This window comes from Festucalex cinctus, chromosome 17 (genome assembly GCF_051991245.1).
Source record: "Festucalex cinctus isolate MCC-2025b chromosome 17, RoL_Fcin_1.0, whole genome shotgun sequence".
NCBI lineage: Eukaryota > Metazoa > Chordata > Actinopteri > Syngnathiformes > Syngnathidae > Festucalex > Festucalex cinctus.
This window is the reverse complement of record NC_135427.1, coordinates 18,383,843-18,411,755: the sequence shown is the minus strand read 5'-3', so window position 1 is coordinate 18,411,755 and position 27,913 is coordinate 18,383,843. Positions and strand designations below refer to the sequence as shown.

The 27,913-nt window shown below is 37.7% G+C and overlaps 2 protein-coding genes across 4 annotated transcripts; one reads left to right on the top strand and one right to left on the bottom strand.

The window, feature by feature from the left end:
• Positions 1 to 1,124: 1,124 nt before the first annotated feature.
• On the bottom strand, positions 1,125 to 8,444 carry slc16a3b (solute carrier family 16 member 3b). Of its 2 annotated transcripts, none has more exons than XM_077503846.1 (6): positions 8,300 to 8,444; positions 4,872 to 5,128; positions 4,647 to 4,790; positions 2,814 to 3,421; positions 2,558 to 2,738; positions 1,125 to 2,205 (listed from the first exon to the last, which is right to left on the bottom strand). In XM_077503846.1, the coding sequence occupies exons 2-6, from the start codon at positions 5,092 to 5,094 to the stop codon at positions 1,889 to 1,891; spliced, it is 1,473 nt and encodes a 490-aa protein (XP_077359972.1). In that variant the 5' UTR covers positions 5,095 to 5,128; positions 8,300 to 8,444; the 3' UTR covers positions 1,125 to 1,888. The 2 variants fall into 2 exon arrangements, with proteins under 2 accessions (XP_077359972.1, XP_077359973.1); XM_077503847.1 differs by having other exon boundaries at positions 8,195 to 8,318.
• ccdc57 (coiled-coil domain containing 57) lies at positions 7,881 to 27,845 on the top strand. 2 transcript variants are annotated; one of them, XM_077503844.1, is made up of 20 exons: positions 7,881 to 7,991; positions 9,938 to 10,099; positions 11,000 to 11,122; positions 11,416 to 11,559; positions 14,146 to 14,254; positions 16,507 to 16,608; positions 16,697 to 16,854; positions 17,052 to 17,126; positions 17,235 to 17,435; positions 18,967 to 19,125; positions 19,231 to 19,393; positions 19,615 to 19,698; positions 21,734 to 21,998; positions 22,120 to 22,266; positions 25,389 to 25,486; positions 25,743 to 25,974; positions 26,096 to 26,196; positions 26,679 to 26,813; positions 26,945 to 27,098; positions 27,291 to 27,845. In XM_077503844.1, exons 2-20 carry the CDS (start codon positions 9,945 to 9,947, stop codon positions 27,497 to 27,499), a joined length of 2,814 nt encoding a protein of 937 aa, XP_077359970.1. In that variant the 5' UTR covers positions 7,881 to 7,991; positions 9,938 to 9,944; the 3' UTR covers positions 27,500 to 27,845. The 2 variants fall into 2 exon arrangements, with proteins under 2 accessions (XP_077359970.1, XP_077359971.1); XM_077503845.1 differs by lacking the exons at positions 7,881 to 7,991; positions 16,507 to 16,608 and adding an exon at positions 8,760 to 9,188.
• The last annotated feature ends 68 nt before the right edge of the window (positions 27,846 to 27,913 follow it).

Below are 27,913 nucleotides of genomic sequence, written 5' to 3'. Positions count from 1 at the left end.
TGTCTCCGATAACTACCAATCACAGCTCAGCTTCAGAAAACAGGTGAACTGTCATTGGTCGTTGCCTGAGCTCTGAGAAACTGTGATGTCATCTTCAGTTGACAGTAGGGGTGTGAATTGCCTAGTACCTGACGATTCGATTCGTATCACGATTCACAGGTCACGATTCGATTCGATACCGATTAATCCCGATACGAATGGTCACGATTCGATACCGATTAATCCCGATACGAATTTATAAGTCGATTGTTGCGATTTTTTTTCCATTCAAATTTAGAAAATACTATCAGTAAGCTTGTAGAGTGTAAGATTTATATGAAAATGTATTATTTATTTATCTTAAATTTCAGTCTTATAGAGGTTGTAATCTGTTTCATGTTTGAACAGCATTAAAATAAAAATATTAAGGCTTAATGTGCCGTTCATATAACATTCTTCCATGCTCAAGGTGTGAATCCTAAAAAAAAAAAAAAAAAAAAAAAAATCGATTCTGCCGATTATTGAATCGATTCGAGAATCGCGCGATGTATCGCGATATATCGCAGAATCGATTTTTTTTTTTTTTTACACCCCTAGTTGACAGCAAACAAAATGGCTGGATTTTGCTTCATAACTCTTATTCCATAAATGTAATATTAATCAGAATATGTTTAAACTACTGAGGTCACACAGGAATGTCTCAGAAATTTTGAATATTGTGATAGTCCTTTACTTTCTGTAATGCAATTTGGAAAAAAAAATGTTATACATTCTGGATTCACTTGGAAACACTTGCAGGTGTTTCGAGTCAATTAGACGATTCAAGTGATTAGTTGAATAGCCTACTAGTATACTTTGTCATGATATTCTAATATTTGGAGATAGGATATTTGCGTTTTGTTTAAGCTGTAAACCATAATCAGCAATATTAAAACAAAAGACTTGCAATATTTCACTTGATTTGTAATTAATCCAGAATATGCCTTTTTTTTTTATTTATTTTTTTTATTGCATTACAGAAAATACAGTCCTTTATCACAATATTCAAATTTTCTGTGGCAGTCCTGTATCTCATTGTGGATAAATGTTTAAAGTTGACTTCCACGTTAACGCATTAGATCAGTTGGATAAAAATGTAACTTAAATTGACAGTGAAGACACAGAGATAATTTATTTTTCAATACAATATAGTACAAGAAACATATATTGTGACATTGCTTTAGCCAAAATAGAGTCACATGTATGTGCTATGTTACTTGGATTCACAATAGTGTTTTTATAAGAAAGCAGACATCACAACATCTATTGACCCAGACAATACGGCATTACTCCAGTTGTGCAACATAAATGAAATGGACACTAAGCAAGTTTACTTCACTGCTGAAATGATAAAGGCAAATTCATCAAGCAGCATTAAGTATTTAAAAAAAAATAAAAAATAAAAAGCTAATGGAAGGACAAAACGAAATGTTGCAGCATAGGAAATATGGAGCTTTGCTTGGAGAATGTTGTTGACTTCAATGTTAATTGCATTGATGGTGTTAAAAGTATTTGTAATTTAAAAGTAAAATAAAATGGATGTAATGGGGGATCTCAGAACTTTCCAGTCAATGAAAATCCTATCGGTGTGTTTGAAGGCCATGAGTGGTTTCTTTAAGGAAAATGCCTTTGGTAGAAAACTCATGAAATGCTCATGAGGAGGCATGGGCAGAGTATAAGTAAAAGCATTGAGAGAAAATAAGTTTACATTTCACAATTACAGTACAGTATTGAGGTTATAACGCCATTTACTACCCTACTGCTTTCTTCCTTTTACCCAACACTGTATGTCAACAAATTGCATCACAATACTTGGTGGTTTTTTTTTGTATATCCTCTTGTAACCGATCCAGTGTCTTTCATAACATCTTTATAACGATGCTTCAGTGTTCTCCTCTCCACCATCCGTCTGCGCATTGTCCCCCCCTGCATGCAAATTGGCAGCCTTCCCATTATATTTTCCCTTTTCTTCCACTTCCCACTTTTCATCTTGGCCCTCTATCTCATTGCGGAGGCTCTCCTTCTCCGCCGCCGTCACAGCCATTTCCAGTTTAGCCTCCGGATCTTCCTGTTTCCTTGTGATGCACAGGAAGTTACCCAGGGCGATCACAATGGCTGACAATGTGACCTCGCAGCCAGCCAACAAGAAAACGTACATGTACTTGTGGGTGGCATCCAAAAGGCGACCTGGAGAAGAGGACATTAGCCACCATCATTTTAGTGACTGACAACATGTTCATGCCAAGACCTTTATTTATTTATTCATTTATTTATAAACTCTAATTTTGGATATGATTTTTATCTTAAGCATAGCTCTCCACCAGAGGTGGCAAATCCAGGCCTAGAAAGTAAAAACCTTGCCACAGTTTGACTTTAACCATTGATGTTAGCTAGCTAGCAGGTAACACCGTAGGAGCTAACTAGCTGGCTAGCACCTGGGGCTAAAGCCAAACTGTGGCAGGGTTCTGGTTTTATGGACCTGGATTTGCCACCTATGCTCTCCACAACTATTAGACACATTCCGACCGGATGTGCTTACCTGCTCCAGGAGGGCCCACTAATACGGCTATTGCTTCCATCAGCAGCACAAGGCCAATGGCACTGGAAAACTTTTCTGTTCCCACAATAGCCATAAGGACCTCGAACTGCAGTGCTCCCACCATGCCATATGACATGCCAAAGAAGATACAAAAGCCCACCAGACCTCCATAGGTGTTTGCCTGAATTCCGAGACAAGAGATGTTCAAAATTGACTGGTGTCTTTTAAATACGGATCTGAAGTCTTCATGCCTTACCTGTGATCCAATGAGATCGGTGACGCCGTTGAAGATCATCGCAAAACTGAAGAGGTAGACGCACCTTGGCCGCATCCACTTTGTACCTGCGATGATTCCAGACAGAGGGCGAGCAAACATATCTACGAATCCCAGAATTGTGAGCAGCAGCGCTGAGGTAGTGTCCTCGTAGCCGAGTCCTTTAGCATAGTTGACCACAAACACGGGTGGCACAAACAAGCCCAGCACCATAATCGAGGCCGCAACGGTATAGATGAGGAATCCTCTGTCTTTGAACACACTGAAATCTAGCAGTTTTTTCTTTGGCTGGAGCTTCTTCTCCTCTGCAGCTCTATGACGGCCATCCTCAAGTTCTAGATGTTTCTTTGGTGGCAAGAGAGGCCTCATTAGGGCACCACAGGCGCAGCAATTGAGCAGCATTCCCCCCAGTATGAGAAACCCACCCCTCCAGCCATATTGATACTGAAGAATTTGTCCCAAGGGAGAGAGACAGCACAGGGCCACGGGGCTGCCTGCAGCTGCCAGGCCGTTGGCTAAAGGTCGCTTCTCACTGAAGTAGCGATTTAGCATTATCAGGGATGGCTGGAAGTTCAATGCCAGGCCCAGACCTGAGGAGACAAGATGGCAGCGTTACAGAAATAATTGAGAACAATGTGACTCCATGGAAACAAATTACAGAGTTACATAAGACACACGTATCATGTAAGTATTTGAATATTTGGTGGGGATGAGAATCAAAATCACTGCTATTCCCATCACAACCCATTACACTGATTCACTTTCCAGTGAATGCTCTTTTAGCGTTTACAAAGCTAGCTAAGTTAGCACATTACGTTACATTTGCTGAAGTGACTGCTTTTTTTTTTTCCCGGTATAAACTCATATTTCCAACAACAAGTAAGCTAGGTATTTTCTTTCCTGCACCAGGTACCCTACAGTATACAGTAATGTTAAGAGGTTTAGTTGGACCTCAGACTTGACTATTGTTCCGTCTGCACTCTGCCATCTGTCTGCCTTTAATCTGTTCAAGACAGATTTATCATGTACGTATTTAAATATTTGTTGGGGATAAGAAACAAAATAACTGCTACTCTTATCAAAACCTAACTCACAGATGGAAAATGAATACTGTGTAGACTAGAGTGAGTGAGAGCTAGCTAATTTAGCACATTACATGTTATATTTGCTGGAGTGACTGCCTTTGTCGACATAAACTTATATTTTGCAACAAGAACAAATAGCTAAGCTACCGGTAGGGTTTGTTTGTTTGTTTGTTTGTTTGTTTGTTTTCCTGTCGCAGGTACAGTATATTTAATGTTAAGAGATTCAGTTGGACCTCAGACTTGTTGTTTCTCTGAAGAAATTATAGGTTAGTCTCCATCTAAGGTTTATGCCACAGCTGCCGCTGGTAATTACCAAAATTCTTTTTATATTTCTGTATGTCCAAATTCTTTTTGTCTATTTTTACATGGGCCCAAACTCAAATCTGTATCTTTATTCCCCATTTTAACAATATCTTAACTGCAATTCAGCAAATTCTCCACTAGGTCGCGCAGTTACACTTGCAAGTTAAACCCTTCAAAATCCAAAGTCCTGTACAATACATTGTGGTCATATTAATAGTATTAGTTTAGAAATTATTTGTTCTAATTTGTTAACTACTTTGAGTAGTCAGTTAACTAGATAATAATGAAAATGTGGGGCGAAAAAGCAAAAACAAATGTATCTAATATTTCAAAGCGAATGTTTCACCCAGCTTTGCCTCGACTCAAAAGTGGTGTACCGTGTAGCCTACCTAATGGAGAGGCTAGTGGTTGTATGCCGTAACTCTACCTGTAATTACACCAATGCAAAGGTAAATGTGTATGATGCTGGTTGCAAAGGAAGCCAGAACCATTCCCAATGAAGCGAAGAGTCCTCCGACCATCATCACGGGTCGACAGCCGAACCTGTTCACCAAAACACTGCACAGAGGACCTAGTATAGGGGTAGGCGCAGTGAGAACACACCAGTTTATCTTATCAAATTTCAATGCAACTCCATGCTAAAAGTGCCTACCTGTGCCATAGAGCATGGCAAGCAAAATTGATGATATCCATGCGGTGTCACTGTAGCCAACACCAAACTCCCTTATTAGCTCCTTGAAGAAGACGCTGACAGCCTTGGGGAACGCGTAGGAGAATCCAGTAATGACGAAGCAGCCGACCAACACCGCCCAGCCCCAGCCGCCATCGGGTGCCTTCACCCCAGTTGGTCCATCGTCCACCACTACACCCCCCATATTGTTCTCGGGTTGATGTGTTTGTAGTCAGTAGCTGCAACAAAACAAAACATTTCTTTAAACCATGTGTTTCATTAATTTTCTTTGTCACAGTTGAGTGTAACATATTTACAGTGGATCTATTTCAAGTTGTACATTTAAAGGCTAGAGGCATTGGCGGGATGTGGGGAGAGTAAGAGAAGACTAAATGATTGCTAATATGGGAACACGGCGTCCTCTGTGGGTGATTAACTGTTGTCAGCTTATCAAGCCTACTGAGGCGTCCTCCTAAGCCACTAGGTTCTCATACTGACGCTAATATCTACACATTAGCCAGAGCCCTGTATTTTTCTTTTTACCTATTTGTATTTCTGAATAGCTATTTTTGTAATATTTGTATTTGTTTCTATATGCTAACCAATTGACTTCCTTGCCATCACACTAGTGCCCAGTTTGGTACAAATAACGCTCTCCAGACAAGTTTCTCGAAACAGGATCTGTTCTTGGCAACACAGCGGAAGGCCTGCTACTAATACCAATGATGAAAACGCTAAGTTCCAAGAGCAGGCGATCACGCAAAGCTAAGGAAAGTCTACCTGGAAGGCTCCATTGGAGCTCAGCATCCAAAAAAGCTGGATTCAGTGGATGCTCTGAAGAATAACAACACTTTAACCGTACCAACATCTGGTTGTTGAGGACCATAAGCTTCCATGTGAAACCTATGAACACCATGAAGTCGACTGAATCGAGGTTGATGCTGAGTGCAATCCTCTGGACAGATTTTTCATGATGGGCTTTAACTCCATCAATTAATTACATTTTAAAGTTTTTAGGTGTGTAAATATTGGACTATTGTGATCTCTTTATCTACATCCGAAAACAACAGGAATAGCATGTTTCTGGAGAAGAAAGATAGGTTTGGTGTAGGTTTTGCAAGCACACATAACAATAACAAAGCATTATTGTTCAATGATTCTTTAACCTTATGTAAAACAGCTACGTGTCATGTCAGTTTTGAAATGTGTGTTTGACCCCTAAATTACACAACATGCAATGATACCGGCCTGGCTATCACTGAACTGGCACTCTTTGTTTAGAAGCCATTATGAAATGTGTTGGACCGTGTGTTGATACCTGATAAGTTTACATGGAATGTATTTTATTGTATTCCTGGCCGTGAGCAACACACACAAAAATAAACCGCACCAATGTTAAATTTGTTTTGTTTTTCAGAGAATCCCCTTTCTGAATGTGAAGCTCTTTATTTAAAACGTTTGCTCCCATGTTTGTTTTAAACTAACATGGAAGTCAACATTATGTACTTGTTTGCTTGTTGGGTCTTTCATCCGATTAATTATGTACTGACTCATAGTACAGTCAATTTTGGCAACTTTTCCCATTAGGAAATAAACTGATATTCCTTCTTCAGGTTAAGCTCTCCAATGACCCATTCAGTGTTTATGTCAGCCTTGTGAAATGTGTTACAGTGGATATTTCGCCACTGTATTGAGAAATTTGTTTGAGCAATTTCTTGATAATGAGACCAAGTAAAACTTAAAAAGCTGCACGCTCATTTCGGTGAATCCGCTAGTAGAAGTTTTTCCAAAGTATAGCACAAGCTCTGGAATTTGTCTCAAAATGGTTGTTTGAAAATCAAAATGACTGACCTTAGGAATAAAGTAAAACAAATATTATTTTAAAAAAATGGTTACATTGTTGACCATTGAATTAGTTCCTCAACCTAAAAGAGATTCAGCAGTTTTTCTTTTCTTGATTATTCAGTATTGTGAGACCCCTTTATTGCTCCCTTCTTATCAAAGTGACCCCAGTGTGACTCCACCATTCGTGACCAGAGCCAAAGAAATATCAGCACCATTACTAATTTAAGACCCTCTGCAATCCACTGGACACACACACACACACACACACACACACACACTTGCATGCACGTGGAGCAGCTATCAAATGGAACATTTCTCATCCCTAACAGTCAGATGAAAGGACTCCAGATGCCAACATGCTTTGTGTGTTCATGAGCGTGTGATACAGTTACAGGGTAAAAACCTTCTACTTGACTATGCATGCGTGTCTACCTACATAACTACCTGTATATTTATGTTTTGTTTTGTTTTGTTTTTTAAACACATGAAAGTCCCAGGGCCACATCACTTTAGCTCACAAGTGTATTTTATATTTCTTTCTAAATAGTAAATCTGTACTGAAGTTTATATTTGTCTTCATGTTTCCAGAAATTACAAACATTTCAACCACCCAATCCTTTCTGAACACAATAGCTGTATACGTGCCACATTTTTCCATGTCTTGTGATTTCAACACATTTAGGTGATTATTAGTTTACGAATTTATCTTTGTATTAAGAAGATGGAGCAGAAAATTACCTTTTACATTACATTATATCATTTCAAGCTGTAAATCCCCATTCTAAAGCGACATGACTCACTCAGAAATTTGTTTTTCTCTGTCCACTCAATCATTAATCATAGCAAACCATCCATTATCAATAGATCAGAGTCAGTGTAGTGACTAAGAGGTCCGGAGTGCTAATTTTGTCTCCCGGCTACATTTGCCCTGTCAATAGCAACGTACGCTACGCCACTGCTACAGGTCGTTAAATTTAAAAAAAAAAAAAAAAAAAAAAAAAGTGGATAGATATTTAATTAGGCGATGTTGACTAATTTCAATTGGTAGTATCTATTCTGGGATACTCCAGCTGCCTCGTTTACGTGTCTAGTAGAGGAGTGTGACGTCACGTGGATGCTGCTTGCCGTGCTTGGGCAAATCCGGCTGGCGTACGTGAGGACCGCGGCGTCTCTCCTCAACGGATGTTTTCAATTTAAAATCCTTGATGAGCGCAAATCGAGGATTGCTGTGGAATTCTTGTTATTCACCCCGCGCTGGTCAGTCTTTTAACCACGATTTATTTTTTCCAATTTTAATTTATATTTTTGTGACATCGCTTTCCACTCATTTAATGTAATTTTGACCATCTACTGTACGCGAATAGAATAGACTTTGAAAAATATAGCTTATTTTAAAAACATTTATCCTCCATTTCTAATTTTATCACCCCGTTTTTAAAAAAATACATAAATCTCTGTACCTGTTGCTTTTGCCACCAATCATTTCGCTGTTGTCGTTGAAACGAAGGACGCATATTAAAAGGTAAAACAGAAGAGGGGGAAAAAAACACAATCGTACACGGTACCTGGAGAGATGCTGTCTACCGGAGAGTCGCTCAATGCAGACCATGTGAACGTGCTGTCGTCACTGGTTTTATAAACGGCGGTGCGCTGATGGGACACCCCATTGGGACTTGTGTCACAGTTACATCACTCGAAAAGATTTTTACGTTGATTTAACCGCAAAAGAAATTAAGATCACCATTATTTTACAAATCACATTTCCTTTTCATTTTGTTAACGCATGCTCGCTTCGAACGAGCCATGTCAAAGTGCTACAGAAAGGATGGATGGATGCTTGTGTTTATGTATCTAGATATTTATTTTTAGACTTTCTTAAATTTTTACACACCTTTCAACGTGGATATTCAATTCTACATGTGTTTTGGGGTAATTAAAACAAATCGATTTAGGAACCATTTATTGCTGTCTTTGTCGCTCGGGAAGATATTAACACACGCTCTGTTGCCATGGTAACCTTTTTTTTACTGGCTCAAGTGTGCCATAAACAAACTGACCTAGTGGCTGACTCGTAGTTAGCGATCAGTTTAGTGGCTTAAAATTATTGAACACATTTTTTTTTTCATTATTTAAATGAATTGAAAGGCTGCATTGAATTAAATTATAAAATAAAGTGTTGAAGCACATAGAAAGCTCCTAGGGCTAGGAACCAATAATTGTTATGGCTATGTAGCTAGGGAGGAATTTACGATCGCGCAGTTACCACGGAAACCACTGAGCCTGCCTGAAAGCAGCTAACCTCGTACCTTACAAGCGAGTTATTGAGTAGTTTTGAGTAAATGTGTGCCATTGACATGTAGGATAGCGTCTCTTTCAACAGCAGTGACTTTGATGCCCAAATGGTTACGGCAACTTTGTCGACACCCACCGAGGATACACAGTGGCAGCTACATGGTGGGGCAACAGAATTATTATTCATATTTACTTGCCTGATAAGTTTATTGTAACAAAAACACAATTTCATTGAGTGATTATTGATAGAAATAAAAGTAAGTTAATTTCACATACTTGAAACATTGCGTTCTGACTGGCAGCCATGAGAACCGATTCAAATTTGCTGTGATGTGTAGGGATCACCACGTGTAAATTGATACAATTTCGATTCTTTAGGTTGTGATTCAATTTGATTTCATTACTTAAAGTTGAGATTTGATAACGACTTAAAGGCTCCAATATTGATTCAATAAGAAGTACAAATGTACAATTTTTAAATATTTTACTCGTCGTAACCCGTGGCTATTTGTGCATTTGTATAAAATTAAAAAAAATACAATAAAAATAAAGTTGTGTGTAACACTGACAAACTCAAATACTGTATGCATAGTTGTTATTAAAAAAAAAAAAAAAAGGTTTGCACAATAATTACTTGTGCATACGGAGCACAAAAGTAAATGATTCGATTCTATTTGTGATTCATAGGATTTGTTGAATCAATATTGCGTTGTGGAGGGAAGTTGCTGAATCGATATAGACCTGCGAGGGGAAGTGTTGCAATGCATTGATGTTTTTTTTTCTTCCCATCCCCACCCTGAAGATGTGATTTCTCCACAGCTTTGTCCATGTGTAAAAGCACATATGCAGATTATGTATGTATTGGCAAAACATGTCGGTCATTGTTGTATGTTTTGGGGTGTGTGTTCCAGTTCCAGAATGCAGGCAGGTGGGGACACCCGGGACAGTGGACTGGATGACCTGGAAACCCTGGTGGACAGTAAAGAGAGGGAGTGGAAAGAGCTTCATGCAAGAAGGATTCATCTGCTGGAAGATTCTCTTAAAAAGACCAAGGAGGAGTGTGCTTCTCTTAGGTATGAATACAACAATATTAGACTGAAATCACAGAAATTGTTTGTGTCGTTGTTTTTCTACCATTCATTATGTTTCTCATCAACACAACTCCAAGTTGCTTTCAAAAGTCTGAAGTCATGTCTTTGTCTAAATGGCATACAATACAGTTGAACAGTAGTTTGAACATTTGAACTCTTCCAGTATTAAGTCACGTTACAAAGGAGCCTATTTCCCCACCCAGCTGTTACCGTATTGTACCATACACATGGAATTGCTTTTATTTGCACTGGTTTTGAAATGTGTCTCCAGTGTATCTGCCTCCTGCTCCATACAATGAAAGTTTGTGGATTATCAAGAGTAACCAAGACATGTTAGATAGACTCCAAATTACACAGCACAAACACCTCCATTGTTTGTTTTACTAAAGATACAGCGATACCATTTACTATAAATCAGTCGCCCTACGGCCAATCCAAAGTACTGAGCAATTGAGTTATATGTGGCATACCATAGTTTACTTTTCATCACATCTTTTAAAGATACTCTACAATAAACGTATCTTGTTTTCATCTTTTTTTGTTTATTTGTACTATTACGCAGAATGTCAGACATTGACAAAGGAAGAGCTTATTGCTTTGTTTACTTTTCATATAAAACTGAGATAAGATGGTAATATGGGACCTTTGCAGCAGAACTCACAAAGCAATGTGAAACTTTTTCACAAACATTTAATTGTTGTAGTTTGTGGTAATCCGTGCAATTCATTGGCATTGAGTGGTTAGCACATCCACCTCACTGTTTTGAGGTTTGAGCGTTTGCCCAAATGTAAAGAGAAGCTGTATAGAAAATGAATGGATGGACAGTTGGACACGATACCATAAAATAATCTACTCCATTGTTTGTTGGCACTGTTTCTTGAGACATCAAAACCAGAAGCTGAAAAAGGACTTCCAGTACAATCTATCAATCCTGGATGAACGAGAGAAAGAGCTGGAGCGATATGATGTCATCACTTCCAGGGCTGTGAACGCAGAGCAGAACAGGTAGAACAAAATCAGTCAACTGCTTTGATATAGATTTATCTGAATTAAAATTTCCACCACAGCTCTATGATTTTTGGAAATAACAGGTTTCTTCTTGGTAAGAAAAAGTGAAGTGATCTAAATGTTGTACATTTTGAAGAGAATTCAAGGCCATCAAGTAATTTGATAAATTCATATTGTGTATATGAACTAAGCAGTGGTTTATGGATTTTATACTAACTGAGAAAAAAGCATGACAGGAATAGTTGTGGCAGACAGTCTTAACTAATTCTGAAAACTGCTGTTATTTACAGACAGGAGGAGCTGAGCCAGTTGCGTATCCAGGTTGCCGCGCTGGAGGAGAAGCAAGCCAAAGATGCCGAGGCGAGACAGGAGGAGCTGCGGATCAACCAGAACAAAGCTGCTCAACAAAGGCAGCAATTGGACGAACTCAGACAGTGAGTCTGGTGGAGAGGGTGGGGGTTGGGGGGGTTATCTAAAGAGATGAGTTTAATGTCAATAGTAGCATTCAGTAGTATGTATTGTAACACATTTTTAAATTTGAAAATAACATTCGTCAATGTCAGGGATGTATCAACTTAAATCCTGGAGGGGGGGTCACAATTATTCATCAGTAAAATTGAGGGGGCCTGAATCATGTACTTTCTAAGGAGATGTATAACGAGAATTCTGTATTAGATATCGACAAAATATGAGCATATGTGTGTGTGTGAAATGCGTGCTCTTAATTTTCTCTAATTTCAGTTTTTTTTTTTTTTTTTTTTTTTAAACAATTGCCATTAAGAGATGGTGCATAACTGTTAAGTACAAGAACTCATTTTCTGTTTTTTTTTCTTTTTGTTTTTTCATACAAATCAACTTACTCAAAATTTTACATTATTAAGCTACTATATTTGTCTTGCCTATCATTCCAAATCTGCAAAAAAAAAATATATATATATTGGGCCTAATATTTTTCTTATTTTTCTTATTTTTCTTAATATTTTGCTATCACCTTTTGGATTTTTCACGATTTATCTGATACACACCACACACACACACACATATGTAAAAATTTCAAGTCTGTTCTTCATGGAAATGTACGGTATATTGAATGTTCAGCAGCATTTTTTGAAGATTTTTTTTTTTTTTTTTTGTAAAAAAAAATTACTAATAATAATAATTTAGGGGAGAAAAAGTTAATCAAGTGGCCACTCAGACTAGGTTGTGGGTTCGTGCCACCAGTTGCCCATCCCTGGCCTATGTAATAGTCCAAAGATTGGCTCAACAAAATAATCAATATAGGTTAGATTTGGTGATTTTATAGATAAAGGAAAGTAAAATGTCGGGAAAAATAAATAAAATAAATGGCAAAGTATGCAAATTAAAGGCAAAAATAATTGTTGTGGGCAATATATGGTGCATTGTTTGGAAATCTTCACAGTTTGACACTACTACCCCTCCCTATCTTGAAGAAAGGCTAATGTGTGGTGGGTGGACTCCAGCTTTAACAGGAAGTGGTGCCTCTTCCTGTAAAGTGTGTCGTTTTGGTGCAGAACCACGTATTTGTATGTGTGTAAAACCACTTACCACGTAATGCTGACACAGCCTGCAGGTGGCCTGTGTCTAGCACCACCTCATTGTTCTTAAAGCTCTTGATGAGGTTGTTCGATCTCCACCACGTAACAAAGACCCCCCAGCAGGCTTCTGTACTCACCTTCTTTTTCATCCTTAATGACTTGTTGTTTCATCTGAGAAGGTGGATGTGGTAGGAAATTGTGACGTTCTGTTTCAAGTTTGATATGTATAGGCAGATGAAAAGATCCCGCGGTGCTCTGGTGGTCTCGAATCTCGATGGTATTGTGATGTCTAGACCAAACTCAGAGGCCTCATTTAACCCAATTGGATCGAGAACAATACGTCTAATTTTTAAAAACACACTATTTAAACTTACATTTTTTCAAAATATATAATCATAGACCTAGTAATCACTAATTATATTACATCAGGGATGTCCAAACATTTTCATTTTAGGGCCACATACAGAAACTCAGAAGGACACAAGGGCCACATAATGTTATGAAGAGAAATAGTGTTTAGTCCTAAAAATTGTTGTACAAATAATTTATTTGTGCTTTTGCACATTTAGAAAAATGCTACGATATATAAACCAATTTATTTGTAATATGGCAGTAAATTATTATAGTTTTGGAATTTTTTATTTTAGTTTGTTTTAATCAGTTTTCAGGGTGGTTCTGTTAGTTTTATTAGTTTTAGCTCTTTAATAAATGCTTAGTTTTAGTTTTAGTTTCAGTATTAGTTTTAGTTATTTTTTTAAATGTGTTTTGTTATTCTTTTAAAAAAAAAAAACATGGGAGCAACGTCATCTGAAGGTGCTTTTCTATTGGCTTCTGCTAGATGACATCACTTCTGTGTGACATACTTTTAAAAGTCATTATCCCAGTTGATATCAAAATAAATCTACTAAAAATCACACCAAAGACTAACACAAAGTACATTTTTGCTATAATTATGGTTTTAGCTAGTTTTTTTAAATATTAAAATGTAATTGCAGTTAGTTTTCTTTTTTTTTTTAAAAGCATTTTCGTTTGTATTTTATTTCGTTAACAAAATTGTCTTTTGAATTTTAGTTTATTTCGTTAGTTTTAGTTCACTAAAATGACCTTTAAGAGCACCTGTGTTTTTTTACACCCTCCCTTCTAACTTTGACCATCTCCAAACATTTTTGTTTATTTTACTTGAACTGAGTCAAATGCCATTTTTAGCATATGTTGCGGGCCACTAAAAAATGGAGGGCAGGTCGCACATGGCCCCCGGGCCGTAGTTTGGACACCCCTGTATTACATGGTTCATGCCACACCTTATAAGAGGCTGAAATGTTTTGCCGCTATCTTTATGCTACGGATACTCGAAGGAGACAAAATGAGTCTGTCTGAGGCACTGAAGCACGCACTTGGTACTTGCTCAAAACTTTATTTTTAAAACACTTTAAAACAACCATTGTGTGTGTGTATGTGTGAAAGGTCAATGACAGATACAATTCAAGAGCAAATGGAGGAGCACGAGCGGATGAAGTTGGAGGCACAGCAAAGATTACACGAGATGGAGGGAGAGTTCACTCGGCAGAAACAGGTGCAAAGTCGTTTTTATCGTTTAACTACTACTACTACTTGACAGCTTTCATTTACACCCTTCAAACGTGTCTTCATTTGCTGTAGTACGTTAGTCTGCCATTTCAGTCGCATGATTACATTATCCTGACCTCTACAAGTAAAACTCAAATCATACAATGCGGACTCAACGCTTCCTCATGTTACAGCCACGATGCGCGAGTGAAATAACTACCCGACCTTTTGAATGAAACCACATTGAATAGTACACAGAAACCGCCGCGATATGTATTCCAGTACTGTATTTTCAAGTGCATCATGGGTATGTGTGTTAAACTGTGTTGGTCAAACTTGATCCCAGTGTGAGTGTTTAGGGATCTTGTATGCTCATGTTCGCACTTGAATGAGTCACAGGAATCTGGTGTTAAACTGACACCCATCAAAGTATGATTTACAGTCATCATCACCATGTTAACTGTAGCCGATAAAAATAAGTAAGTGACTGGTGAACTGAATGAAACAATAATAATAACTACATATTAAAAGTAGAGCTGTCAAACGATTAAATTTTTTAATCAGATTAATCACATCTTAAAATTTTGATTAATCGCGATTAATCGCTTATTTAAAAAGGCTTTTTTTATCAACATTTTTTGCCCGCCAAATTTAAAATGCACCTTTTATGTGTTAATTTTTTCGGCATTTAATGTTAAGAGGACGTCTCATCCTCCTGTTTTTGTAATCAGTTACATTACTTGCATAATTTAAAGTGGAAAAAAAATGACCCATATAGTTTGACATGAACAAATATTCTGAATGTCACATGCAAACATTTATTAAATGCTTCACTTTAATGCATGTTATGTTTATTGTTCAAACACAACCTGTGCTACCTTTAACGTAGCCATCTGCTGTCAAGCCAAAGGATCATCTGCAGTCAAATTTCATAGTGCGATTAATCTGCGTTAATACATGATTAATGCGATAATTTTTGTGATTAATTAATTAGTTAACGCTTTGACAGCACTAATTAAAAGGGAAGTCAATCCAAAAATTTCTTTACAATATTATGGTCTATGCGGCCCTGCTAGTCTAAACACGGTATTCTGATTAATATTGTGTTTGTGGAATAACAAGTAAGCAGCAAAACCCACCTGTTTTTATCAATCTTGGCGTCAGCCATTTTGCCACTTGCTGTCGACTGTTGCTCAGGTAACGACCTGTCACTCAGCTTGCAAATGTCACATGACCAAACCCAAAAAACAGGTGAGACCTGGTTTGTTGTTACCTGAGCCCTGAGCAACTGTGATGTCATTTTCAGTCGACAGCAAGTGACAAAATGGCTGCCCCCTGAACTGGATAGAAACAGGTGCATTTTGTTGCTTAAATCTTATTCCACATATGCAATGTTAATCAGAATACTTTGTTTAGACTAGTGGGGGGCCACAGGAGTGTTAATTTCGTCAACAAAAACTAAACAAAAATAATTTGGTCAACACACATTTTTCACTGGACTAAATAGACTAAAACCCTCGTTAATAAACAATAAGTGGGACTAAATCAGTATGCATTTTGTCAACTAATGAAGACGAGACAAAAAATATATACTTCATTTAATAAAAACTGGACTAAAATTTATGGACATTTTAGTCCATGAATAAAAACGAGACAAAAATTATCTGATTTTGTGAAATCTTGTCTGTGCTAATCTGTCACTGTTTTCATCAAAAAGATGAGAGAAAATTTGATGTGAAATACTTTTAGATACGAAATGTTCAACATAATTTGCTGATAAAAAAAACAACAAAAAAACATAGTGATAATAATAATAATAATAATAATAACAATAATAATAATAATAATAATACAGGGGTTAAATGATTGTCATAACTAAAAGTTGATTAAAACGTTGACAGTTTTGGTTGACAAAAATTAGACAAATAAAATTATGTTTTCTTGGACTAAAACAAAAATTTAAATGCTAGATTTATAGTCGACTAAATATGGACGAAATAAAAAAAACGGGATGAGGTTGACTAACTATGAAAAAAACTAACAAGCATGATTGAACCTGGACTAAAACTGAGACTAAATTTAAAAATGCCGGATAAAATTAACACTCGGCCACAGACAACATATGATATTTTGGTTGTCTTCCCCTTTAAAACTTCATTTTCCCTATAAAGGTCAATGGAGAACACACCTGATGCAAGGAATTGTGACTGTTTCAACCTGTTCTCTGATTGAATTAATATTTCTCTGTTTGGCCACCAGGAGATGACAGCAATTTACAACAAAGAGCACAGACAACGAGCACATGAGTTCAGTTTAAAACTTGATGAGATGCATGCGGTGTTGCTGTCCAGTGATCTCAAGGTCTAGAAAGTATGAAAATGTCTTCATATAAAATGTTACCACTACCTCTTGTTAACATGTTTGTGTATGTTGTTTTTTTTTCCCCAAGATAAAGTTGCTGTCTAAAGAGTGTGATGTTCAGAACCAGGCTCGAATGCAAGCAATACAGGCGCTCAAAGCGTCTGAAGATCTCTGTAAGCAATTGCAAACCAAACTACAACGCAAGGCTGATTTGAATAATGAAGCCATTGCTGTCAAGGAAGTCAGGTATGGCATTATGTAACAGTGTTGCGGGTATTTTTATGTGGTGTTTTGATATGAACAATGTATGAGAGTGGAGGTTAAATAATCATTTATGTCGTATGGGCAATAAAAAATGGCATAAATGCCATAAGGTTGGCACGTTTATTAACTTGACTGCTATGTGTTCGACATGCGTCTTAAAGTTTCACTGTCATCTACAGAATAAAGGAACTTGAGGATACATTAAAACGGATGGAGAACAAACTGAAGAAGCAGAAGGAAGAACACATAAAGAAGTGAGTCAATACAAACTCAGTTATTTATACATACCAAAAAATTCCACTTTTACGAAATGAATACAGACTGTTGACATTCCTGATGTAAGTTTGTTTGTGCCTGTCAAGACACAAGGACATGGTTCAGGCTGTGAAAGAGAAGCATGAACTGTTGGTGGCCCAATGTCAGGCCCTCAAAGAACAGTTAAAGAGAACGGAAAAACAAATCGTCAAACTGCAGGATGAAATGGAGATTCAGTCTGCGAAAGCTCGCTTGGCACAAAAAGACATGGCGATGGCCTTGGAGGAGAAAGATGACACAATAAAGAGGTATGTTTTGTGTAGCATTTGTCGTCTTCCAAAAAAATAAAAATAAAAAGACCACAATGCTTTTCTTTTAGAAGTTCTGGGATTTGATTTGACAAACAAATGATGAAAAGTTGTCTGTTTATGTCTTTGATTCATAAATTTGACGTCACTTTAACTTTACTAAGTACACACATGGTTAGTTTCTTTTTAACAACTAGCCATCCAAATGGTTGTACTGGCTATAGCCAATATTTGTTCAATGACACTGAATGATTTTTCTGTCGTCTCTCAGCTTCACAATTGCTTGTTTTTCCACCCAGACAGCTCTCTGGTTGTCTGGCAACAAATCACACCTGGCGCTCAAGTACTTTTTCTTAAATGAAAAACTGGGGCATTCAAACCTGGCAACCCTTTTTGCTACCCTTAGACACCTTGCATATCGATGCAGAGAATCAATGAACCACTGAGATGGTGAATTAAATATATTTAATTCATAAATATATTTATATTTATTTTTAGTTTATTATTATTATTATTATTATTATTATTATTATTATTATTATTATTATTATTATTATTATTATTATTATAAAATGATAATATAAAAATGTTAAATATAAAATAAATTGTATTCATCCTTGCTTTTTATTCTTCCTTTGATGTTTTTATTATTTTCAATTGTACTATTTAATTGTTGGTATGGTGTTAATGTACTGAGTGAATGTCTTTGTGTGGGGAATGGCACTTCCCTTTCGATGTTAACTCATTCACTCCCAGCCATTTTCACTGAAGCAACCCCTTTCGCTCCCAGCGGTTTTACTGGATTTTTAACTCATTTTGCAAGGCCCACAGAATATTGTTCTATTGCTATAAAAACATGGAGTCTAAAAGTATATTTGTATCTGTTTCTGTTTTGCAGAAATTGACATATCAATTAGCATATCATAGTGAATCAATATTCACTTTCCTGGTAAAAACACTGGAAAAAAAACAGCTTGTTGCAACATGGTCCTGGCTGATCTCTTATACTCTGCTGCCACCTACTGGTCGACTTTTGTAATAACTAGTACTACCAATGCTTTAAGCCACTTCTTCAGGTCAGAAGCTGGATCATGATCAAACCCTTCTGTATGCTTTTGCATTAAAAAAAAGAAAAAAAGAAGTGTAAATCCGTTTTGGGGAGTGAAGGACAAAGTATTTAAAAAAAAACATATTTACACGTTTTTTGGTTTGAATGAGTTAATGGAGACATATTTTTTTGCTCTTGTTCATAGCAACATGTCCAAAAACAATTTTTATGTCTTTTCCCTTTATCTTACCCACTACATAAACATAAAGCATCAATAAAGTATTCTAGCACCCCCTCACAAAACAAAACAAAACAAAACAAAATGCTATCTTTATTGGATCAAGATGTAAATGCGTAAAAAGTTAAAAACAAAACCCAATTGTTGATAACTTGTCACATGTTCATCTTTGTACTTCCTATCTGTCTACTACAGCCACATAAAGGAACTGACACAAACATTGCGTCTAATTGTGTGTTCCACAGGCTTCATGCCGAAGTGACTACAGCCCAAACTGTCTGGGATAGGCACATGAGTCAAACTTCTAGCGAGATGGTTGCCAAGAACACAGAGTTGATAACCATACAGAACAGTAATAACAAACTCCGAGCTGAGTTGGAGCGGATCAGGGAGGAGATCAACAGGTGTGAGAAACGACAATGCCCAATATGAGTGCATTCCGACAGATTTATAAGAAAACCTTTTGACTTGTGTGGTTATCATATTTAAATGATCGTTTTTGTTGTCAGGTACAAGCAAGATATGAGTGCTGGTTTAAAGAGAGAGGCGGCCCTCGAACAGGCGCGAATCCAGTTGGAGTTGGAGTGGCAGAAGCGCTATGATGCCGTCAAGGTTGAACACTATCTGGCTAATGAGCAGCTTATACAAGATTTGACCCTTGCCAGAGACCAGGTCAGTCTTTTATCATACAAGAAGACCTTAAAATATGATTTGTCTTCTTTTGTGTCAATCAATCAACGTGAATTTTTTAGCCAAGTTGAATTTCTTCGCATGTACAAGGCGGTTTCTCTAAGCTGATCAGCCATCATAAATACTCATTTAAATTAAAGCAAAGCATGTTATGCAGACTCATCATATCTCATCTGCAATTTTTTTTTATTTATCTTTATCAGGCAAAGGCGGAGCTTACAGAGAAAGAAAAAGAATTTAATTACTTGCTTCCATCTGTTAAAAAGAAGAGTGACAATGCAGTGGAGGTAAGAAAACGTACCTTTTCCTCTGATAATTAACTCATTTACTCCCAATAACGTCTAAATATGTTTTTTTTTGTGTTTTAAGTGTCCCAAAGACATATTTATATGTTTTTGTTTTTGTTTTTATGCTAGAGCATACAGAAAGCTTTGATGCAGCCTCTCAGCTGCAAAGAACGGTTGCAGAAATGGTAGTTATTACACAAACGGCCAGCAGGTGGCAGCAGAGCAAAGGAGAGCAACCAGGGCCATCTAGAAAAAGCTCAATTACTTACAATTTTAAATAGATTTGTGAAAACTGATGAAACTTAGCTCTCTTCTAATGGTAATTGCTGCAAAACGGAAACAGGTAGAAACACTTTTTTTTTTTCCTGAAGAAGAGACTCTAATCTTTCTTTTGATGGGTTCCATGCTTTTATAGCAATTGAACACAATATTGTGCGGGCCTTGCAAAATCAGTCAAAATTCAGTAAAACAGCTGGGAGCGAACGGGATTGCTTCTGTGAAAATGGCTGGGAGTGAATGAGTTAACAATAATAAAAAAAATCTTTATATTGCATTCACCATGGAAGCCCATTTTCTGATTTGTAATTTCTCTTTCTTGAGCAATGAGACATTCAATCTCCTGAAAGCTTGACACTCATACTGTATGCCACGTGGATATTGTGTTTTGTTGGCAGCTGATGCCCTTCAGCTCTTGTACTGTGTATTCAAACCCGTACAATTTTTGGCAATGGCCTTTTGCTTCAGCACCCTGTGAGGTATAATGGCCTTTCAGCTTGACTTCTTGCCTCTCCAAACTGGCAGCTGCTATAAACTGTTGGCACCAATGGGACAACAACACCTTATCAAATAACACTTAAAGGCTAAGTGGCGGCAATGAAAACCATGACATAATTGTTGAATGACAATTGTGTTGACGTTAACAAAGTCAAATAAATATTCTTTTAACTTTTATTGATACGTAATTAATGTACATAAGGTATCTGACATTCATTACTTCACGTTTCACGTTAATGTTTTTATTTAACATAATGATATTAAAAGAGAAATCAACCCAACCCTTTAAAATGCTGTCTATGCAGCTCCACTATTCTAAATACGGAATTCGTATTATTACTGTATTGTGTTTGCGGAATGCGAACTAAGCGGGAAAATCCACCTGTTTTTATCCATCTCATTTTGTCACTTACTGTCAACTGAATATAACATCACATTTGCCCAGGCCACATGCTGCATTCAAGGATGGTCGGAATTTGGATATATCCGCATTGGTTTTTCCCAGTTCCGACCTGAAAGCGTTCGAGGCGAACGTAAACAACCAAAATGGCGGCTAGTGATAAATTGTTTTTTATTTTGGTCCTCAAAACTCATTTTGACCTTTTTGTAATTTTGCTTCATTGATAGTTTTAATCTTATTTCATAAGCATTCCATACTGACCATATAATTTAATGCAGGGAGATAGCGGCAATACTGTCACGTATGTTGCGTTATGTGGAGTTATGTCGAATATTTATGAATGAAGAAAGCTATCTAGTTTTATGGTCGAGTAAATTGTGTTTTGGCATTCAGAGTGACGTCACATTGTAGTCCGCCGGTGAAGTCGGGGTGCTTGTTTTTTTTCCGACTTCGCGAGTGGAATTTTCGAGTTCAAGGACGAACTTCCTGGTTTGAACTCGGATATTTCCGACTTCCGACCATCCTCGAATGCAGCATCAGGTAACGAGCAGTCGCGGCTTAGCTTGCAAGTGTCACATGACCAAACAAGCATCACATAACCAAACTCAAAAAACAGGTGAGTCATGATTGGTCGTTACTGGAGTCCCTGAACAGCTGTGATGTAATTTTCAATCGCCAGCAAGTGGCAAAATGGCCTCCCCCTAAGGTGGATAAAAGGGGTGGATTTTGCTGCTTAATTAATCCTCCACAAAGGCAATATTAATCAGAATGCTGTGTTTAGACTAGTGCAGGTGCATAGAACATATTTTTGCAAATATTTTTTTATAATTGTGACTGATATACCGTATTACATACCAACAGAGCGCCACACCAAAACCAAACGTGCAGGCATCAGAGGAGATAAGTTCCCTGGTTGAGCAGAATAGCTTTTTGCGAGCTGTGGTTTCCCAGATGAGAAAGGATATGGAGGATCTCGGTCATATCTTACCACATCAACAGACCAACCATCAAGCCGTCTCTCCCATGGCAGTTAAACCCCCCGAAGTGCCTGCAGCTAGCTCCACAACTGAACCTCTTGCCAAACATCCGGACAGATCTGCCAACACCATCCCAGCGTGTTTGTCAGGTCTCTTTCACAGAAACATAATTGATGATTTTAAAATGTCACCCAGAAGTTCAAGTCACCAATGCAAACACGCAAATGTACTCTGGCAAGCCATGCTAACCTTTTCGTTGCTTTGTTTCAGACTCCACTCAGACTCTGAAGAAGGAGGTTGCCCTGCTGAACGCTCGATGCAGGCATCTCGAGGAGCAGCTGGAAGGTGCACCGAAAGAGTCCCTGGCTCACACATATGTGAACAAAACACATCTACATGACCAGGGATATAAGGAAGGTAGTTTTCAATTTATTCATTGACTAAAGACACATTTTTGTTCAAGAAAATATGCTTTATCTTTAAAGTTGAAAGGGTATAAAAAATATTTAAAAAAACAAAAAACAAAACTGTATTTCCAATTTTTCTGAGGCTAGAAAACATTTTATTTTGAAAAGTGACCGATTTCTCTCTGTGACGGACTCTTGTCAAGATGCTAATTATTAAGGGTGTCACGATTTCGATTTTTTATCGAAATCGATCGAAATTACGTCACGATTTCGAGCATCGAAATAGAAGAGAGGACACACGATTCGATGCCCCCCCCCGCGCCCGCCGCCACCGCCGCCACCGCCACCTCCCAGGAAAGCAAATGAGACGCAGCCATTCAGCTACTAGCTAACGGCACTTGTTAGCTGACTTCTCCTGCAGTCATGATGGCAAGCGCGGACAGACACAGCAATGGTGCTTCAAGCCGCTCCCGCTTCTCTCGTCACCAGTTTGGAAACATTTTGCGTTCCCGGTGAGTTATGTCGACAACGTTCACGTTGTCGATAAAAAGACCACAGTTGCAAGATATGCTATGTGCGCGTACTGTACTCGGCCACGGTGTTACGCCCGGCTCGTCAAGGGGAAGGGAAGTAACACAATAACAGAAAATATAGAGTAGATAAACACGGGTCGACTTTAACATCTGAGTAGTTTTAATTGAAATTTCAGGCAGGGGTTTGACAAGGGAGTGAAAGTGGAAGGTGAACAAATAATAACCGCATTTGACAGAACTGACAGAACGGAGGAGAAACAACAATAACCAATAGGGGTATAATACACGGATACACAATAGCGTCGCGCTGGCACAGTCGTCCAATCGGAGTGTCGCGCTGGCACAGTCGTCCAATCGGAGTGTCGCGCTGGCACAGTCCTCCAATCAGAGTGTCGCGCTGGCGCATTCAAACTGAAGTACCATTATACGGGCACCAGCCGACACAAACACACACATACATACTAGGGGAGCGGAGCCGGCGGCGGGCCCGAGCCGCCAGCCGTAACAACGGGAAACACGACAAACATGACGGGACATTTACGCAGGCATCACAAAGATTTAGATTTATCAAATTCAACTAGAAGTGGGAAAACAACGGTCCAACCAACTATTTCATCCTCATTTACAGTGAAACTTCCACACACTTCAGCTCGCGCGAAACGCCAGATCCATAGGTCTATTTATAGCAGCAGACCTGCAGCCTTGGAAAACGCTGGATTCAAACATTTAATTAGTGTACTTGATCCACGCTACAGTATGCCCAGCAACTGTAAATGTTGGGATATAGTTTGTTCAGGCTGTATTTGTTCCATGACTTTGGATACAATATATTTTTTGTTGTTGTTGCACATTGCACATTATTTTAAGAGGAACGCACAGCACACTGTTGTAACCAAAAACAGTCAATAGATGGCAGGCACCCACTGTGACTTTTTGTTTTTGTTTTTTTATTTTTTATTTTACACTTCAGTAAGAACAAGACGGTTAACTTTATATTGTAAATAAATTCTTTGAATTTGATCATTCCTGCCTAATGTCAATTATCATATATTACATAAATTTACACAAAAATAATATGGAAATTGCATCACCTATATGTAGCCGATCTTTTGAAATAAGATTTACTGTACAATGAATAGAACCAATGATCATAGACTAGCCTTAGCCTACAGAAGCATATGCCTCTGTGTTATAAAGTGGGGGAGCGGAAAAAAAAAAAAAAAAAAAAAATCGAAAAAAAAATCGAATCGTGACCCCAAAATCGAAATTTAAATCGAATCGTGGAGTTGGCGAATCGTGACACCCCTACTAATTATCATGGTTGCTAGCAAATCCATAAGCTAGCAAAATGAGTTAAAAAAAAAAAAAACAGAAGTACAGTATTTAGAAACTTTATATGCAACCAGGAAAAGGCCAGTAGGATAATACAAGAGGCTATAACCAAGGGAAAAAAAGAAAGGTACATTCGCAGGAGACCAACGCCTACTTGAAATATGGATTTACGGCGATGGGTGATTCACATAAAATGTGGCCAACGGCTCTTGGTTTAGCATTATGATGAGTTGTTCATGGACTTTGTGCTTGTTGGCACATTTCAGGAGGATGTTGTTAATATAGTTAAATAAAAATATGGTTTCACGTTTATTGTTCTACTGAAAATACCCCTCATGTGGTATAATTCATGATAAGCGTTACCATAGTGACCATGTTAAAGAATTGTTACTCTTGTTAGTGTTTGTGCTCTTAATACTGCTACATAAAAATACACAGTGGATTCTTGTTTGCAGTTGTAGCATTCTAATTCATTCATTCATCCATCCATCCATTTTCTTGACCGCTTACTCCTCACAAGGGTCGTGGGGGGTGCTGGAGCCTATCCCAGCTGGCTTCAGGCAGTAGGCGGGGTACACCCTGAACTGGTCGCCAGCCAATCACACTAACTCATTCACTCGCAGCGATTTTCACTGAAGCAACCCCCTTCGCTGTTTTACTGGATTTTGACTGATTTTTCAAGGCCCACATAATATCGTGTTCTATTGCAATAAAAACATGGGACCTACCAATAATAAAGATTAGAGTCTCTTTTTTTCATCAGGAAAAAAAAATCATATTTGTATGTTTCCTTTTTGCAGTAATTAACATTAGAATATAGCTAAGTTTAATCATTATTCACAAACCTGTTTAAAACAGTGGGAAAATGAGCTTTTTGCAACATGGCCCTGGTTGATCTCTTATACTCTGCTGCCACCTGTTGGCCATTTTTGTAAAAACTGCCATTGCTTTAATGACCTTTTCTGGTCAGAGGCTGTATGAAAGCCTTCTGTCTGCTCGAGCATTAAAAAATAAAATAAAATAAAAACATTTTTTTTTTAAACATATAATTACGTTTTAGTGACCATGTCACTATTGAAAGTAGAATGCTTGTGTATGTCTTTGGGAGCAAATGAGTTAATACTCAAGTAAAAATGCAACCGAAGATACAACTTTAGGTATTTTGTGGGTCCACAAATAAAAATCTGAGGTAGATCTGTGTTCACGAGCTGAAAATCAAATCCTGGCTTAATTTTTACAGTTTTTCTAATATGGTTTGGCTCCTCAGTTTTGTGTCTGGAGAAGAATGCTGACTCCGGGGCTTTGAGGTGCCAAGTGGGGAGAGGGCCACATGGAGAGCCCGTAAATGCCAATATAAGAGATCAGGTACTGAAAAGATTCACTAATTTTTAGGTGACCTGTATTTAACTGTGATCAACTGTGTTTGCAGTCACGTAGTGGCATGTCATCACTGTAAGGCAGAAACTTTGTATTTATTTATTTTTTGTATAAAACTATACTATTGGTCAGGTCAGTCAGCACACAGTTCTGTTATCTTTATAAATTATTGACCTAAAAATACAAAGTGTTGAAAATGGTTTACCGTCTTTTGGCTTTCTTTTTTTTTTAAATGACCTGAAAGAGTGCTGTGGTACAACAAGTCCGAGATGAGAACCTCTACCTGTGGCAGCAGCAACTGAACTCCGCTCTGATGACTGGTGCTGCTGGTAACGGTGTCAAAAGGAACATGGCATTGGCACATGCCAGGCTGAAGCAGGCGGCATCCTATATCGCCCGTCTGAGCAAGGAGAAGCAACAGCTCATACAGATGGGCAACTGCCTTCGTGCCCGTATCACCACCGCTGAATTACAGGGTACAATAAGAAACATGCGTTTATAATGTGGTGTTATCATTTTGGTTATGTCAGATGTTACAATGTTATGCTGAGCAAGCAAAATGGAATGCAAATATTGTTTTAATCCAATGTTGTACAGAGGCAATTGAGCAGGAGAAAGATTCCTCAACAGTGGAACAAGGACATCAGCAAGATTGTCTTTCTGCTCTGGAGCAGCTGCAGTATAGACTCACCACACAGGTACATTCTTTATTTACAACTATACGACCCCGTTTGTCCAGCTTCATACAGTATAATATAATCCAACATTTTTTAATTGATGTTCTTCCGAGGATGTTCCCTCTCATTGTCAGGGAAAAAAAAAAAAACTCATTCAGACTCAGACTTCAGAGCTGAACCTTTGTTTTCTATAATAAACCACTTTCACCATTTCACGAACGTTTTAACAACACTTGTGAAATTTGATTCCTTACCTGATCCAAACTTAAAAGTAACGTTGTAAAGGACCTTACATTAAATACATACAGGTAAATTACTTATTTGTTGACTAATATGATTTGGGCTCCACCCACCAACACAGGATAAAGAAAATGGATGGATTTTACAATCTATGGAAATTAAAATGAGGCTCTTACAAAGGAGCTGAGTTATTGTGTGTTGTGTATTTTCACCACCAGAGGGCGTAACGAACCCACTCCACTACTGTTTGTGTGTGTTCATAGGAGCTCCAGTATGCTGTGAGGCAGATGGCTTGCACTGTTGCTGAACATGCTTCTTCATCTGACAGCAGAGAGCCTCCCTTAAAAGCAGACGGCAACCTTTGTTCCACAGGGCACAAAACCACTGATGAGTCTGGGGTAATAGTGTAAAAAATGTCAAGTCAAAATTTGGATTTCATTGCTGAATAGAATGAGTTAACTTAAAAAAAATAGGAATCAGAAGCCCAACCAAATTGTATCTTAAATTTGACCTTGTATCTTTTCCTCAGACCTCAAAAATGTCAGACAAAAGTCCTGCGATCAGTCAGGAACAGAACTCGTTGGAGATGAAGACACAGCCCGACTCAGAAGTATCTCAGCAGTCATTAAAGGAGATTTGGGAAATACTGGATCATGGACTGAGTTCATCTATTTACTCAGAAGGTAAAAGGATACTCGCTTTTGATTGTCACTTTATATATATATATATATATATATATATATATATATATATATATATATATATATGTATAATGTATATTACTGGTATATAGTGTATATTTATTGAGTGTGGTTGTAGTTTTGTAAGACACCAGCTAAATGAAAATGTAATAAACATAACATATCTGCATCAAGGTGAAAGTGAACTGAGCAGAAACAAGGCAACTAAGTCAGGGACTCCTGGAGTGATGGTGGCCGGTACCAGTGTTCCCATCCATAGTCGTTCCCCGGCCAAGCTTCAGCAGAAGAACCCCTCAAAAGTGCCATCACACCCGTCTAAGAACTGCCAGAATGGAGCTCCGGACAAAATCAGCAGGATCAGGAACTATAATACAAAAGACTGATGTACACACACAAGTTAATTGTGCACTTTTTTTTTCTTTTTTTTTAACCATTCGTAATGCAAAATGTTGCTTTTATTAATTCCAGAAAATCACACCAAAGCTACATTTTTTTTAATTTTTTTTTTTTTTATTGGTTTGGTCAATTTAATCATTGTTGCCCTTTTTAAATATACAAATATACAAAATCAGATGTGTTTGTTTGTATAAAAAATACATTGAGCCAGATTTTACAGAATTAAGAGCTCAAAATGTTAAATTAACCAAGAAGAACGAGCAAAAAAAATCATCTGCCCATTCCTTTTTGCTGCTAATGCGAAAATAAAAAATAAAATGTATTTCAAATGTTTGTTTTTCCCAGTAGTTTTGGATGACTTTAAATGTATTCCACTTTGCAAATGTTAACCTCTGTGCTTA

Bases quoted from the DNA above. Each gene is read 5' to 3' on its own strand.
- ccdc57 (XM_077503844.1), top strand. From the start codon at position 9,945: ATGCAGGCAGGTGGGGACACCCGGGACAGTGGACTGGATGACCTGGAA. The intron at 16,609-16,696 runs GTCTAGAAAGTA...TTTTTCCCCAAG, and splicing joins TGCTGTCCAGTGATCTCAAG to ATAAAGTTGCTGTCTAAAGA. The intron at 17,127-17,234 runs GTGAGTCAATAC...GTGCCTGTCAAG, and splicing joins AAGGAAGAACACATAAAGAA to ACACAAGGACATGGTTCAGG.
- slc16a3b (XM_077503846.1), bottom strand. From the start codon at position 5,094: ATGGGGGGTGTAGTGGTGGACGATGGACCAACTGGGGTGAAGGCACCC. The intron at 4,791-4,871 runs GTAGGCACTTTT...CCCCTATACTAG, and splicing joins TGCCATGCTCTATGGCACAG to GTCCTCTGTGCAGTGTTTTG. The intron at 3,422-4,646 runs GTAGAGTTACGG...TTGTCTCCTCAG, and splicing joins TTGCATTGGTGTAATTACAG to GTCTGGGCCTGGCATTGAAC.